This window comes from Euwallacea fornicatus, chromosome 5 (assembly GCF_040115645.1).
Source record: "Euwallacea fornicatus isolate EFF26 chromosome 5, ASM4011564v1, whole genome shotgun sequence".
Classification (NCBI taxonomy): Eukaryota; Metazoa; Arthropoda; class Insecta; order Coleoptera; family Curculionidae; genus Euwallacea; species Euwallacea fornicatus.
The window spans coordinates 961,833-977,644 of record NC_089545.1 but is presented as its reverse complement, the minus strand read 5'-3'; the positions used below and the strand labels follow the sequence as shown (position 1 = coordinate 977,644).

Below are 15,812 nucleotides of genomic sequence, written 5' to 3'. Positions count from 1 at the left end.
GTTTGAACATTTCCGGTTTCCGTATTCCGCCATTAGAATCATTCTTTAGAAGTTTCCCCATTTAACCGCATTTGTAGCTCCTGTAGTTTCCGAAATCCCAACACATACGAAACCTATTTGAGACATACATGAGAGTGTGGTCGTAAAAAACGAAAAAAGTCATATGTAGCCATTCTCTTAACTATTGCCAGCTACTTAATTAAGGGTGAATTGTTAATGTGCTGTTAACTATTGCTACAGACTATTTCCTCGAAATGTTGAAACAAAGCTTTAGTACTCGTCAAATTCTTGTTTCCTTTAGAAACTCGCTTGACGTTACGATATTCCTAAATAAATATAAGAGCAAATGGAAAAGGATCTATGCTGAGAATTAGGGGAGACTGAACCTCAAAGATATAGGTGCTAGAGCAAATGTTTTTCCACAGTATAATAGAACTCGTGTTTGCTGCCTTTAGGACTTCTAAGAAGTATTATACCTCTAAAGAAATATGATTGTAAGAAGGGAAAAGCCTTAAGTTGTAATATCAGATTGTAAAAAGAGGAGAATCAATTAGATTATCATAAACATCTTCGGAGGATGTCGTTACGTAACATTACGAAACTGCTAAGAAAATTATTTACGTTACGAGAGAAATGGATGAGTTCCTGACTGCTGGACAGTGAGTTCAGTGAGTACTTGAGGCCTTTTTCAATTTTCTTTTGGTTTTGTTCAGGTCTCCTAATAGTTGGTTATCACTGGGATCTCAGAAGAGAATACTGAGGAACTTCAGTGTTATCTTGACACCCAAGAGAAAAAATATCTTTATATTGGCCCATTTACTCTGGGTCGACACATTTTAACCAAGGGTGCTAAGAAATTGCCGAAAATACAGGGAAAAGCTTGAAAGCATGAAGTGTTACGTAAAGATCATAAACATAAAAAAATTTTCCCCGTTTCTTATACCGTTTTTCACTGCTCACACTAAGACGGCGTGAAGGAAACTCTATAATATACGATTGGAGATACCTGCGTATTGCCCTGGAGCGACCAATCGAAGCGGCTATTAGTTTCTATTAAGGTGTTGCTAATGGGTCCTCATAGGGCATTACATAATATAACAAAGAGACAAACACCATCAACCTTTAAAGGAGTATTTGATAATTAATCAATGCACGACGGCTTCAGAAACCAATGACTCCCATCCTTACCATTATTTCATTCCCCAAACCAGGCAGAAACATAGAATCAGCCTCCAACTTGAGTGTCTCTCAAACCAACGTTCACATCACTGGGTCAGCACTCCTTCAGCACTCCTATCACATGTCTCAGCAACACAACCCCCACTCGACCTGTTAATTTCTGCATAATTAAGTCACACAAACCCTTCATGGTGAGATCGAATCCCACTCAAACGCCGCATTGTCACTTAAATCCATACGCGACGATATTGGGGTCCTCACTAAGATTCCTTCACCAGTGCGGTAAGGAGTTTTCCCAGAAAACCGAAAAATTGCGAGAGCTCGTAACGGAGTTTCCGAAACGGGAGAAAAACCAGCGACAGTTCCGCACCGAATGGGGTTGAGGATGTGGCAAGGGTAAAGGGAAGTTTCGGCATGGGGCTCAGTCCTGCGCCTTGATCGTGAGCACGTGTGCGTGGTAATCGGAGGACCGAGGTCGGCTGGGGACGAAGAAACGGGGGTCATCGTTTATTGCCCGCCATCAAGCAACGGAACTCATAGAGAACATAGAGAACTTCCTTATAGGCCAAGGCGTTGGGACGTTTTTTGAAACAGTCTGGATTGAAATCAGCAGGGCACGATGTACATAGTTTGAGAGACCGCTTTCAGCGATTCCATTTACTATTTATTTTCTCTGTTGCAGAATGTTTCGGCTTCCGCAAAAAAAGAGAACGTCCAGATTATTTATTATGAAAGAGCGACCAATTTATAATAAAGACAATATCTTATCTAGTCTATATACTAATCAGACAAATATTAGTCGCATGATTTTGTCTTAAGCTTACTAGGTAAATAATGAGTCATGTACGTGTCATTATTGATCCCTTATTTAACTGTTTTAGAAAAAAAGGCGAGAAAACGAACTACACAGTTATTCAGCACACCATAATTAACTGAAGGCTATAAAAGTACCCTTTATAGCTTTTAGTCGTTTTATAATCTTTTATGGCTAATAGTGAAAAAAATATATTAGAGTTATGAAAACGTGAGTTGACAAATTAGTCTGAAAGTACTGTATTTTAGATAGGAACCTTTAAGGCTCACCTTACCTTAAATTGCCAATGTAAGCCTATTTTTAACGACAAATCAGCATTCGCCATCTAGTCAAGAATGTCTTTTAGTAGTTTGTTATTTTTTTTATTAATGTTAATAAGTTGTAGATTTAACCATTATAAAAAACGAAAGATATTGTCCGAAACTAATATAATCTCTTTCTGCTCAATATCACTAGTAACTTTTTTCCTACAAACATGCAGTAAATTAGGTTTCTTACCACACGCATTTGCGAACTGAAAGTAGCACATTGCTGCACGCAAAAGAAAGTGGTATGAAGCAAAGAATTCTAAATATTTTCCATTTTAAAATAATTGTATCGATAAGGGTAGCAAAGGAGTGTATTAAATATTTTAGAATTGTCCAGTTTCGAATAATTACGCGTAAATGTTCTGCAACACAAACTCTTATTCGCCATCTAATCAAGAATGCCCTACAATCATTTAAAATTTTTTGTAGTTATAATTTTGTAATACCTAGGTATTTGAAGTAATGAATAAAACGCACGTCATATAACAATTATATACGTATATTCCATAAAAAAAACAATTGTAAAATTATATAAAATTAAATGTTTATAGAGTGTAACTTATTAAAACAGGACAGACCCATTCCGAGTTCTTCAGGACAATCATCACAGAAGCTCTTTACTTTTGATACTACTCTATTAGCCTTATAACTAGAACAAGTAGTTCAAAGCTTTTGATAACATCCTTTGCAAATTTTTCGTTTTTTTCTTCCTGGTCCCGATGGTTTAATAAAAGTATATAATAGTCTTTTACGAAAAGTTTCAGCTATCGTTATTGTAAGTGAATTCATTACCAAATACGCGGCTAAATTTCTTCGAACTTCTGTAAGTGATATTTTTCTCGGAAATATAATTATGAATTATTCATGCTTTTGCATTATAAACTCAAAATAAAATATCGAACATTACTTTAATGTGCCATTGTAATGATCGTATCACATCAAACAAATAGTAGTAATAAATAACATTTTGGATATTTTCTACATAGTCTACATATAAGAACAATATCGATAAAAATTCATTTTTCCTTAATAAGTGAAAAAGAAAAAATATATATATAGATATAATGAAATGAAAATACTAGAAAATGGTAATCTCAATCATGCTTGTTGGTTTGTCTACCTCTAATCGCACATCTTGAGTGACTAAGTTGTTACTGCAACGCTTACCCTTCATAACTCTAACCTAACTTTTTGAATGCATCTTTATCAGGAACTGTTTATTGTTTCTGTGGTCTTTTAGCTCTATTTTAAATTGAACCATTTCAATAATAAAACTCGTTTCAAAACTATATTTAAGCCTACGAAATTATCTTTTGGATCTTCAACATTAAAGAATACAACCAAAATGTCTAATAGGACTTTACCGCAAAGCAAAGAGGCTCTTTTAAAATCATATCGAACAAGGCTAAAGGACGATGTGAAAAGTATGCTGGAAAACTTTGAAGGTATACAATCAGATTTTGATGATTAATATACAGATATAGAGTATTTCTCACACTTGCAAATTAACATAAATTCTGGATATTATGGTGGGTAAATTTCATGCGAATTTCTATCAACTAATCCAGTATGAGTTAACACCAAAAGAACTGTGCATTTCAACTGTTTCTATATGTAGATTTTTTATATTTCTTTATGTATCGTTTTAAGCTAAAATAGTATCACCCTACTTGATTGTTACTATTACATTTAAGCAAGTTTATAAGTTTAGACTAAGCAGGAATTTATTTTGCATTTTTGACTAAATTTTACCTGTGAAATTATGACTTAAACCATCTACGTTCTAGAAATAATAAAGCTTGCCAAGGGAGAACATGATACACAACTCTCCCGATTGACTCAGTGCGAACAGGACACTTATGAAATGCACGTCCGTGCTGCAAATATTGTTCGTGCTGGAGAGTCTTTAATGAAGCTTGTGTCTGATATTAAGCAGTATTTGATTTTAAATGATTTTCCATCAGTTAATGAAGCTATTGCCCAAAATTCAAAATTATTTAGGTAAGGCAAAAGTTCATTATTCATCATATTTTCTCAGTAGATAGCAGCGTTACTTTTTGGGACGAACAGATTTTTATCTTTCTTAGGACAAAACAGTCAGAGTGTGACCAGAAATTGATGTCGCTGAGAGATGACATGGCTGCTGATTTGTATGATTTAGAAGAGGAGTATTACAGCAGTATAAATAAATAATCTAGAATGTAATTTTTAAGGGAAATTTACTGATTAAATTATATGTTAATATATTTATTATTTAATCATTTCTCCAAAATTCAAACAATGGTATTCACATACTTTGCATAACTTCTATTCAGTGTTAATCACAGACAAAATTCAATTAGCTATTGATCTCATTTTTAAGCATTGCTCACATTTCTTTGCATCATACTAACCATCTGGCACAGTTTGTTATTGTACCACATCATAAGTCGACTTACACCCTAATAAATTTTCCAAGAATTCACACAATTTTTGCTAACTTCTACTTGAATTAGGGAGGAAGTGGAAAACGTAGGAAAATATCCATGACTTGAGAAAAATCAAAACAAATTTTACATTCTTCTATAATTTAGAAATAGTTTATTTTCCTTAAATAAAAATGAAAACAGTAGTTTAGTGTCATTCAAATTAGTGGCGAATTTTCATATACAACTTTAACATTCTGCGACATCAGTTGAGCTACATCTCCAGAAAAAGTAGGTGGGTGAGAGTGCCCCACACCTCTGATATAAACAGTAGTTCCAGAAGTGCAAAGTCTAGCTCTACATTTTCTAGAATCTTCTTTGTTACAGGTCCACACTGTTTGCTTAACATTCCTACGCCTCAATCTATACTCAAATCCTTTCAAAACTAACATTGGCAGTTTTCGCTTGTTGAAGAAATGTATTGTTTCTAGAAAATTAATAAATCTTTGAAGGATTTAGAAAAATTTCTTTGGTTATTGATATCCTAGGAACCCTTGCTCAAAAATACATAAATAATGTACATAATATACTTTAGTACATATACATAATAACACTTTAGAACCTTAAACACATAGTTATTACCTCTAAAGAAAATTTCTAACCATTTTAGTTATAAATAAAGCAGTAACAACAATCTTCTATAGACCGTTCTGGAGAAAATCCGATGCTCATAACGCTCAAATTTAGCGAGCAACATTGTTGTCAAAATTTCCTCTAAGTACTATATAGTTACAATTCATCCATATAATTATCGTTTACCTAGAGGCGGATTCTTTGTTGAAAACTTTTCACATTTTGAACATGGAAATTAGCAACTAAATTACACGGTTTATGATGTTCATCGGTTTTTCGATAGATCAATTTAAAATCAAAACAAATCTTTTTGAGGTTATGATGAAACGAACGAGCATCTCGGAGTTTTCATCATTATCATCGTGTCTCTCTCTGTGTCATACGACTTGATATCCCAAAATAAAGATATAAACGATAAATTCTACATCGCACATGACGTTCTTGTCCAGCTGTGGTGTTGAAATTTTCGTACTCTCTCTTACTTGCGGTGACCTACAGCCCCACTTATCTTCAGGACTAATTATGTATTACGTAACCCTCCCCGCTAAATGGCGCTAAAACACAACACAGTGGAATGTATGGAATGTGGATTTAACCAGTTCTTGGTGGCGCCACTTTTTGCGATAACTGATGCTCGTCCTGGAATGTCTGCAAAGCGGATATAACCGGTTTTTGCGAGTGGTGCTCTTTTTTATGTTTAGGGGAGTTTTCGAACGGTTGTTTTTTAATTTCCTGAGAAATGAAAAGAGGTAAATAGGTATGACCTTGTATGATTGGAATCAGCTCGGGGGGGTCTAATGAATTACACGTCACCCTTTACAAGAACGTTAGCTTGGATTTTTATCAAAATCGGGGAGAGTTGTACGCAAAATTGTAATTATGAAGTGAACCTTTATTATGCAAAATGTTTCATGATACCGTATCAAAAAATTCAATCTGTGCATAATTTTAAGAAAAAAAGTTCAAGTGAATATGGATCCGTTGTCGCTTCCTTTGTGAAATACGATGTAACTGAAAAGTATTATTTTTTTAGTTTCTTCTTAATCGAGCCGTTCCAGTGTTAAATATTTTAATGAAAATTGGGGAGCGTACAAAAAATGTAGAGACACATCTTTTAATTGAAAAAGATATTAATTTTACCAGTGGCGTCCCTATCCGTGTGCCTTTGAACCTTTCAAACGAAAAATGACACGTCCTTGGTTTTCTTGAATAAAAATAATTTTCTGCATTCTCAGCATTTTTGTGAAAAATAAGGTCTCTTCTATTTTTTTCATAAGGCTAACAAGTTTCATGGTTAACGTTAGGAAACACACAATTCCTGCTCCTTCGCAGGACTGTCTAAACGATTTCAAATCAGTTAAGAAAGACATCAATAGCAGGAATGTGTGTAAGATTCTTTCCGCTTTGCCTGTTGTCCAGGCCAAGTGCCCGCAACATGAAACTAATAAGTATGAAAATATCTACATTTATTGCCTAATAGGATACATCACATTGACAATCTGCGAGGTCAGCAAGTTAACATCCCCAGCAAACGAGGGGGGGTGAGTGTGATCAAGCACTCTAATTAACATGGTTGTACCAGATATGAATATTCTTGCCCTACATTTTTTTGAATCTTCTTTGATGCAATCCCACACGGTTTTCTCAGCGCTGCGCCTTTTGATTCTGTATTCGAAGCCATAAAAAACTAGCATGGGTAATTTCCGTTTATTCATGAAGTTTATAATTTCTAAAAAATGTTGTTAAATAGAGAGAAAGGCCGGAAAGTTTTTGCTTAACGATATACATACAGGTAATTTGTGGCTAGAGGGAGGGTTGTTATACCAATAATTATAATATCTCCTGTGTGGGGTACCTCACCGTGACCACCTGGGAAGATAACGTGCTGATGTCCTCAAGAAACGTTGGGGGATGGCTGTGATTTAAGACTTTCACGTTCATGGCGTTTCTAGATGTAAACAATCTTGCCCTACACTTCTTCGAGTCCGCTTTAGTACATGTCCATACAGTTTGCTCCATAGTGCGCCTTTTTATTCTGAACTCATACCCTTTCCAAACGAGCATTGGCAGCTTTCTTCTAAAGAAGAAATGAATAGTCTCTAAAAGGAGAACCATTATAAAATACAATATTAGGGCGGTACTTGCGTGATTAAACTGTTTTCAAGGAAAACTCTTACAGCAAATCAGATGTTGAAATGAACGAAAACATTTATTTCGGAATCAAGGATAAATGACATTCAAATATTTGAGTTTAATAATTTTCTTTTGATTGTAGTCGTAAAATGTAGCCTTATGATTATGAGATTTCCCCCCCACTTTTACATTGATGCCTTCCGCGGTGAGGGTTGCCTTACAACCAATTGCTCTCATTCCGCAGTGGTACTTGGTCTTGGTCGGCAAACGTTCTTTGACCGTAAACTCGTATCCATCCAAAATGACAATTTGGTTCTTGGTTCCTGGTCTGATGTACAGCCCTTTACCTGAAAATTATCCACATTAACATCACTAGTTTCATTTAACAAAACATTTAAATTTTATATTTTACAACAGTGAAGATCTGAGAATGTCAATATCATGGTAACGTTCTCCGTAATGGGATTTCCATGGAAATGAAGAAATTGACGAAATGATTGGCTGTAATCTCTTTATATATATATATCAATAGAAGAAGTTATTCTGCAATGGCAGTAGGAAAATATTACATAACTTAAAGATAGAGCGAAATTCAGAAATTACCAAACTATCTACAATTTATACGTCGATCTTTGGTGTATCATTTTTAATGCACACAAATACATATTCACTTTCTTACCGGTACATGGGTAAAAGTATTTGGTATGCTCAGTTAGGTACGTAATATAAGGAAACATGCTACATTAACATTTACTTAGAAAGGTCTTGACTCGACAAGGAAGATAATTCACACACAAGTCTTCTATTTTGGTTACGGTCACGTCATTTCTGGGCTGAAACGAACGGGAATGATTGTGACTACGTGCTCTAACCGTAATAATCTTGACTTAGGTCTGTAGTCAGGCTTTGCGCTTTCCATTGCTCTTCATTCTACAGGCTAAAATGCTATGGTTTTTTGCTTGAAACCATCGAAAACCGTTATCGGGTTCTTTCTACATTTCTATCCTATACATCAAAATTAAGGACTTTTTGGATTTCGGAACCATGTGAATATTATTGAAATGTATCTTTTTCTTGATACTTAAAACAACAATAGAGCAATCGCAACGTATCCACGATCAAAAATAACATTTAAATATATTTACCTTGGATTACGTTCTTTTCATTGTAGCGATTACATGTATTCTATATTATATGTATATATGTATATATATAAAATGGCGATTTGGTCCTTGGTACCCTGTCTCGCAATTATGCATGTAAATTTCATTAAAAAAAGATACATTTTAATTCTTAATAATAATAATAATAAATAAATAATTTCGTTGAATTTGGACAAACTAGGGAAATGAGAAATATCCGTTAGCAATTTACTGAAGAAAGTTTTGATTGTCGCGATGAACATAATTAATACACAGATCTTTCAATTTGGTTAAGGGCACTCCAGTTCTGGGCTGAAACGAAGGACAGTGATTATGATCAGAAACTATTACCACGACGGTCTTTCCTTTGGTCTGTAGCCGGGCCTTACATTTATCCCTGTGTTTCATTCTACAGGCCCAGACGTTTTTGCCCACAGTTCTGCGCTCGAGCACGAACTCGTACCCCTCAAGAATTAATATTGGATGCTTTCTCCCTTTCACGAAATATACCTCTAAAAAAAGAAAGAAGTTTGTTACGCACATAAGGAAACCCTGTTTATTGTTGGTTTGGAACCAGGTGCTGGTTCCAGTTTCACGTAAACAGGCGTAAACAGAATAAGGCCCTTTCAGTACTCCGTTACGAAAACCGTACTTTTGGGATGGTCTCGCGGAGGAATTTACCCGTTAAGAGATGCCACAGGTCTCTCTAAGGAGTAACTTTAATCGTCGATGCCGGAGGGAGCACTGGAAGGTGTTAATATGAGCAGAGAAATTTAAAATGACGGAGAGAATACACACCCAATCAGCTGTTTGTTCTTCGCCTTGAAGTCCATACATGATAGAAGTATTCTTTTGAGGGTTTTGGTAATTGCCATGGGTCAGGGATGTTGCCTTCCTATTTAATTCTTTCAAAGCTTTTAAAGTGATTAAATGAAACTACGCTGAATATGGTGATATTTTTTTATTTATTGTTTAAAATCAACTAAAAAGTAACTATAAAAGCAAAAAACTTAGATTTTTTTTCAATATTACCCAGCAGGGATTGCAATAGAACTTTTAGTCTTTGGTTACACACAAATGTGGAAGTTTTAAAAAAGTCAATTTTCTATTGGGCTTGGTCTGCCAAATTCCAATATTTTGGATGGAAATTTTGTTGAGAAACTCTCACACCTTAGTGCCACCTAGCAGTATTTTCATATTATATTTTTCGCAGTATGAAATTAGTATCTTAAATTTCTACAGTTATTAAAACAATAGTTTGTACTATATGACGTTTTTAGCCCCTAGGGGCAGCTTTTAAACATTCAAATAAGGTTTAGTTTGACTTTATGCAAGTAGGTCACATTAGATGTGAAGTTTCTTCGATCTTATATGTCCAGTTCTTCTTTCTACTATCCGTGTTCTGGATGCTGGTATAGAGATTCTCGATACCAAAGTCGGCCAACGTGGTCATAGAAGCTCTCTTTCGCTCATGCAAGGTAGGCTCATGGTTGTGCTCTTCTCCAGTCAGAGAGACCACAGAGCTGTTGGTAATTAATCTCGCTTTGCATTTATCTTTTTTCTTCGCACATGCCCAGAAAATTTTCATGTCCTTTTTGCATTCCATGGTATATTCGTAATCGGCTAAGACGATTATGGGACGTTTTCTGCCCAGGACCACATACATCTCTGAAAAAAGGGAGATATTAGTACCGTTTTTTTTTTCAATCGACTGAAGGAGGCATCGAAAGTTGTATGAACCTTAGTCATAGTTCGAACAGTTTTAAAGTTCACAGGACTTGGAGTGGGGAAAATTAGCTTTTATCTTTGGGAAGATATTGGAGAACATTCCAGTACAACAATAAAAAATTTACTAATTACATGCAACATTTAACATCGTTTAAGGTAATTAATGGAAGACTACTCACTAAAAGAGTATAATAAAGTTGACATGCTCGAGCTGTTTGCCACGTTGAAGATCAGTTGTGTAATGAGGTAGATCAACTTCCTAATCTGGAAAATTGTGGCCCCAATAGGATTGTTAGAATGGGTCGATTGAAATACTGTGATGGATTGACGTGAGAATGTAGAAAAATAAATATGTATTTTCAAAGTGTAGAATAATTTTTCGTTACATAACATCAATAAGCAAAATAGCAATTTCAGGATAATAAATACACATTTAAACTTAATGCTTTTGTGATATTCAAAGGTATAAATTGATATGAAAACCTTCAAACCATCAAACTCTACTTTATTCATCCATAAATATTTGTTACATAGACCACATGGCTTGCAAATTGTTGTTTGTGACTATATGTTTACTCCTGACATTCAGTGTGAGTTACGTAAGAAATGTGTGAGAAATATTTTTGTAAATTTTTTTTTATTACTTTGAATTTAACGTGAACTAATTTGCTTTGAGTTCGGTCTCGGTCGAAAACTTCTTCAGCTCTTCTGAAGGGTTTAAGAGCCTCCTGACAACCTGAGCATTTTCTAACACCCAATTCAATTTTGTAATTTTTTTGACGATCTTTTGACTTTTATTATTCCATTTCAGATAAAGAGCTCCTCTCAACTCGTTCCAATAAAAGACCTTAGCAAAGGCGACTTAACACAATGCGAACAAGAAATCGGAATTACTTTAGAAGAAGTTCAAAAGAATATGAAGGACCTTGCTAAAAACCAAGACGAAAAGACGTTGTGTTTTATCAAATGCATTTCTACCAAACAAGGCTTCATTGGAAGTGATGGAACATTTGATTTAGTCAAAATTAGGGTAAGAGTTACTTTATGAGGTACATTTCATTCTAATAACACATCTCAAAACATATAAAAACTCAGATTATTGAATTAAAGTTAGTGGATTAAATAATACTTTATTAAGTAAGATTTGGTTCGGATCGGTTGAGCAGTGTCCAAAATTAAAAATAATTTATTGAAAAATCTAAAATATTAACATTTGGGATATGTGAAAGTGAAAAATTCCACGTCTGTTAAATTGAGGGGAGCGATGCTCAAAATAAATCAAAATCATGCTAGATCCTTTAACGTAAACTGCTCCAAGGCGAATTACCTCTCTGATCGACCTCATTAATGGCTGTACGTCTGTAGAAAAGACATGGGGTCGTCTCCTATTTATAATAATTCAATTTTTCCATTTTAGGCAGCATTTGGGGCACTGAAAGGGAATGTCGATATCGAAACGTTAATATCATGTATTGAGAAGTTGAAAAAAATTTCCTCTTGCCAAGACATCACCAAAGCAATGGAGTGTTTTAAAAAGGAGGGGCTGGAATGAACCATTTTTCGGTTATTTCCTTGTCATTATTGAAAATATACGCTGCAGTTGAAAATGTTGTGTGACTTTGATTGACCAAATTTCGTAGCATAATTAATTGCACAAAATTGGTATTAAATGTTATCGAAAAATTGGAGATCACAAGGAGGAACATTCTTCAGGCAGGAGAATCAACTCAAATTATAGAGGGATTTTTATCATGAAGACCCCTGGTTTTACAGTCCCAGTATACCCAATAAGCATTAAAAAACATATAATACATATGTAAAAAAATATATATATAATAATTCTGAGTATATTAGATTATCGCAATTGAAGCTTAATATCAATAATACATAGTAATTCACAGCATAAACGAAAAGACCGGAAATGACCTAGGAAAACCAAATAACATTAGAAATAATATTATAATTTTGGTGTAATTTATTACACATTTAATCGTAATTTTTAATATAATGACGAATATAAAGCGATAGAAAACCTTCAAGCCATAAACTATACCTGCTCATCCATAGGCATTCATTTAATAGAAACCGTCATAATATCATCAAAAAACTTTCAGAATTGAACAATGAATTTAAATTTCTGAAATTGAGCGCTCAGCGGCGCAGCACAAAAAATTCGGGGTGGTAAAAGGGGTCTGACTGCTGAAAAAGTGCCGCTTCGCCGATTTTACAACTAGTGACTGTACACGACATCAACTTAGTAGTTCAAAAACTAATGCGATTCTGGAGGAAAATTTTAGGAGAACCTGAACTTACAACACCTTGTATCTCAATACCGAAGCGTTTACGACTTGTCATGTAAATCAAGAATTGTCTTAGTGAAATTTCAGGAATCGCTTCTTGAAATGTTTTAGTGCTTTATACAGATATATAGGGCGTACCAATAGCATGCAATGGGTGGACATAAATTTCAACGTTTAGAAATCGAACAAAAAGTCAAATAACAAAGTTGCGCATGTAAGGAACCATACAAGGGATCCCATAAGTATTTCATTACATTTCAGGAACTGATAGAACGTTGGAAAATAATGTGGTTCCCCATATGAACCACACTGCGATAATGCTTCATTAGACAGATATAGGATATTAAGATTTTATTAAAAAACCCAATTTTCGTTCATATCTCCACAACCACGTGAGATATGTAAATAAAGTTTGGTATGTTTTGACAATTAATTTTGACGGTAAAAAGGTTATTTTTAATTTCACCAGTGGCGCGTTCCACAGCACATTTTTAAATTAAAAAAAAAATGGTGCGCCATTGCTTTTTCTCAAAATAAAAATTATTTATGGAAAACGGCGTTTAGAAGGAAAAGGCCCACTTAGCTCTTTTTGATAAGAAATATATGCAGATAAATGTTAATGTGACGAATATTAGAAAGGAATGAGCATAATCCATTTCAGTTTAAGTTCTGAATAACGAATTTGTCGATTGAATTCATGTTTTAATGGATAGAGCGCCTCAAAAGAAGCAGTTTCTTCTTTCGCCGCATCTAGGGTGCCTTACAACTCAATATAATCACCCAAAACATATTACAAAAACACATTAGAAGAGAATAAAGGGCAACACAATTTGATGTTAGATAACAGGAATTTCCCCTAATTTTTTTAACTATTCATAAAGGATGCGACGTGATAAATAAAATAAATTTCATAATATGGCCTCAGCCACACCATTTAGTAGACGGAAGTGGAAGTCGCAAATTATCAATTTTACACGTAATGGAAAGCAAAGTATAAAACCAAAGACTAACCAGGTGTAAGCATAGTTCCTACCTGAGAGTTGCAGAGCCAGTTTTATCAAAAAAAAGAAAAAAATGATCAATAACAAGTTGATATTGGCTAGTGCCCTTTTAGCGTGCTTTGTATACACGGTGAGTGAAATACAAAGTTTTCTGTTAAAAAAATTGACACAAATTTCAGGTTTACGCCGATGCACCAGATGCTGCAGCTCAATTAATAAATCGACATTCCAAGGAATTGATCGAGGAATGTGAGAAAGAAATTGGTACAACTGTACAAGAAGTACAGAATGCCAGCGACAATGATGAGAAGAAGATGTGCTTCCATAAATGCCTCATCACTAAAGACGGGTTCATTAGCACCGACGGAGCAATCAATATTGAGCATATCAAAGTAAATATTTTGTCGTGCTTTTGATTGCTCAATATACATATTTTCTAAATTCTAGGAATATTTTTCCTCAAATGCAAAAAAACCTAAGAATGTCGATGCTGTAATATCGTGTTTGGAGGCCATTGGTCGCATCAATTCTTGCCAAGAAATGTCCAAAATGAAAACCTGCTTTAAGCAATAGGATTGGTAAACGAAATCAAAATTAGATTTATTCTCGTTGTGTTTGCTTTGAATAGAATTCAATAAAAATATGTTAATTATTTCGGACATATTATTCCCATAGTTATAATTACATTAGATATTGGGTATCCAGACCATAGATCTTGTTAGCAAGAGAGCTCGCAGACACGATCGAAAATCTATTGAGGGAAACAAGAAAAAACTCAGGACGCCCCTGAAACTCTAACCAAACCATTTAAACCAGAGATGCGATCGCTGATTGACCAAATGGTGCGAAGCGGAGTCTGGTCAGTAATCGAGAGGTTCGAAATAGAAAATTTGTTTTAAACCACGCAAATTCGGCAAATACCGAGAATACAGGGTTAGAAAATCAAAAAGCTCCTTGCGAAAAAAACGTATATTTAGTGCGCAAATTAGCTGCGAATCTGCGGCGTAGTATACCGGGTGGTCAAACTGTCAACGAACTGAACGTTAACTACTTGAGCTACGCAATCCTCGTACTTTCCCCTGAAGTTGGGTGGATGATTGTGCACAGCATTGTTCTTCATGTACAAAGTGTTTCCTGAAGTGTGGATTCGCACTTTGCATCTCGTTTTTGAACCGACATTGAACCTGCATGCCCACATGGTCTTCGATTGCAATTTCTTCTCCAACTTGAAATTGTTCTGATTATAAATTAATAGCGGGTTTTTGCGTCCCAGGAGGAAGTAGACTGTATCTAAATGGAAAAAGACACTTTACTATTAAATTGGCATTTATTCAGACATGTAATATTGATCCCAAACTTAGTAATAGCAAACACCAGCGGAGCGCCCTATATTTTACAGACTTAGAACACGTGATATAGTATCCTCGAACTAATCTCTCCTGGTGATGTCTTCTTGGAAAGTGGGAAGACGGTTCTGGCCCACCGAGGATTTAACGTAGATCATTTTATCCAAAGATAAGATCTTCGATTTACAGCGAAACTTGTCTTTCATCCTACAGCACCAAAACATTCGATCTTTGGTCCTGGTTTACATTCGATACTCGAAATTGTCGAGAATAAGAATTGGGTGCTTGTGATCGTGACTGAAAAATGTTATGTGTTCTGAAACAGGGATGAGGTTGAGTCTTTAAACTTCTACGTAACAAACGGAAAACCTTCAGAGGAACTGGTACTACGTCCGGAAATTCCTGTCTGGTACTACAATTCCTGTCCCTACACATACATTATTATCTAAAAAAGACTACTTTGTTAAGGTTTGTTTAAAGGCTTCGCCAAATTAGGATAGCTTACATGTGGATACTTCCAGTTTTTCCCCGGTGGATTTCATAGCTTAAAATCTCGCAAAACGCGCCAAAACACGAATCTCCAGAGACCCATGCCATTACAACTTTGCCACTAGTTTTCGTTAAAGCTCATGATCAATATTATCCATAATTGGATATGTTTCGAAGTGATTTATTCAAATTGCCCAAATTCCTCATTTCCAACACAAACCATGACGAGAGAACTACTTCACACTAGTAAAGACTATTGACTGACGAACCTTTTTCTCATTTCCACACTCTCGATCATCAAACTTAGACTTGAACAATCCTCGTAATTTCCATT

The 15,812-nt window shown here is 35.0% G+C and overlaps 4 protein-coding genes and 1 long non-coding RNA gene across 5 annotated transcripts in view; 3 read left to right on the top strand and 2 right to left on the bottom strand.

The window, feature by feature from the left end:
• The window catches only part of GABA-B-R1 (gamma-aminobutyric acid type B receptor subunit 1), a 101,002-nt gene extending 99,462 nt beyond the window's left edge, over window positions 1-1,540 (bottom strand). The window contains exon 1 of the mRNA XM_066282910.1: window positions 1,189-1,540. Coding sequence (XP_066139007.1) covers window positions 1,189-1,221 — 33 coding nt within the window. The 5' untranslated portion in view covers window positions 1,222-1,540. The remainder of the gene's footprint in view (window positions 1-1,188) is intronic.
• A 2,073-nt stretch (window positions 1,541-3,613) lies between these two features.
• MED22 (Mediator complex subunit 22) lies at window positions 3,614-4,547 on the top strand. The gene is made up of 3 exons (XM_066282101.1): window positions 3,614-3,746; window positions 4,089-4,302; window positions 4,389-4,547. The coding sequence occupies exons 1-3, from the start codon at window positions 3,647-3,649 to the stop codon at window positions 4,492-4,494; spliced, it is 420 nt and encodes a 139-aa protein (XP_066138198.1). The 5' UTR covers window positions 3,614-3,646; the 3' UTR covers window positions 4,495-4,547.
• LOC136339119 (uncharacterized) lies at window positions 4,460-10,825 on the bottom strand. Its single transcript, XR_010732083.1, has 6 exons — window positions 10,522-10,825; window positions 7,885-10,280; window positions 7,130-7,819; window positions 5,349-7,068; window positions 4,627-5,193; window positions 4,460-4,565 (listed from the first exon to the last, which is right to left on the bottom strand). It is a non-coding gene; the product is annotated as an uncharacterized lncRNA (long non-coding RNA).
• Window positions 10,820-11,952, top strand: LOC136339118 (general odorant-binding protein 99a-like). The gene is made up of 3 exons (XM_066282103.1): window positions 10,820-10,932; window positions 11,154-11,372; window positions 11,760-11,952. Exons 1-3 carry the CDS (start codon window positions 10,882-10,884, stop codon window positions 11,892-11,894), a joined length of 405 nt encoding a protein of 134 aa, XP_066138200.1. The 5' UTR covers window positions 10,820-10,881; the 3' UTR covers window positions 11,895-11,952.
• Window positions 11,953-13,632: 1,680 nt separating this feature from the next.
• On the top strand, window positions 13,633-14,295 carry LOC136339016 (uncharacterized). The gene is made up of 3 exons (XM_066281914.1): window positions 13,633-13,773; window positions 13,823-14,035; window positions 14,091-14,295. Exons 1-3 carry the CDS (start codon window positions 13,717-13,719, stop codon window positions 14,214-14,216), a joined length of 396 nt encoding a protein of 131 aa, XP_066138011.1. The 5' UTR covers window positions 13,633-13,716; the 3' UTR covers window positions 14,217-14,295.
• The last annotated feature ends 1,517 nt before the right edge of the window (window positions 14,296-15,812 follow it).

Coding starts and splice junctions, on each gene's coding strand:
- LOC136339016 (XM_066281914.1), top strand. CDS start 13,717: ATGATCAATAACAAGTTGATATTGGCTAGTGCCCTTTTAGCGTGCTTT. Junction 13,774..13,822: donor TAGCGTGCTTTGTATACACG/GTGAGTGAAATA, acceptor CACAAATTTCAG/GTTTACGCCGATGCACCAGA. Junction 14,036..14,090: donor TCAATATTGAGCATATCAAA/GTAAATATTTTG, acceptor TCTAAATTCTAG/GAATATTTTTCCTCAAATGC.
- MED22 (XM_066282101.1), top strand. CDS start 3,647: ATGTCTAATAGGACTTTACCGCAAAGCAAAGAGGCTCTTTTAAAATCA. Junction 3,747..4,088: donor TATGCTGGAAAACTTTGAAG/GTATACAATCAG, acceptor TCTACGTTCTAG/AAATAATAAAGCTTGCCAAG. Junction 4,303..4,388: donor CAAAATTCAAAATTATTTAG/GTAAGGCAAAAG, acceptor TATCTTTCTTAG/GACAAAACAGTCAGAGTGTG.
- LOC136339118 (XM_066282103.1), top strand. CDS start 10,882: ATGGCTTGCAAATTGTTGTTTGTGACTATATGTTTACTCCTGACATTC. Junction 10,933..11,153: donor GTTTACTCCTGACATTCAGT/GTGAGTTACGTA, acceptor ATTCCATTTCAG/ATAAAGAGCTCCTCTCAACT. Junction 11,373..11,759: donor TTGATTTAGTCAAAATTAGG/GTAAGAGTTACT, acceptor TTTCCATTTTAG/GCAGCATTTGGGGCACTGAA.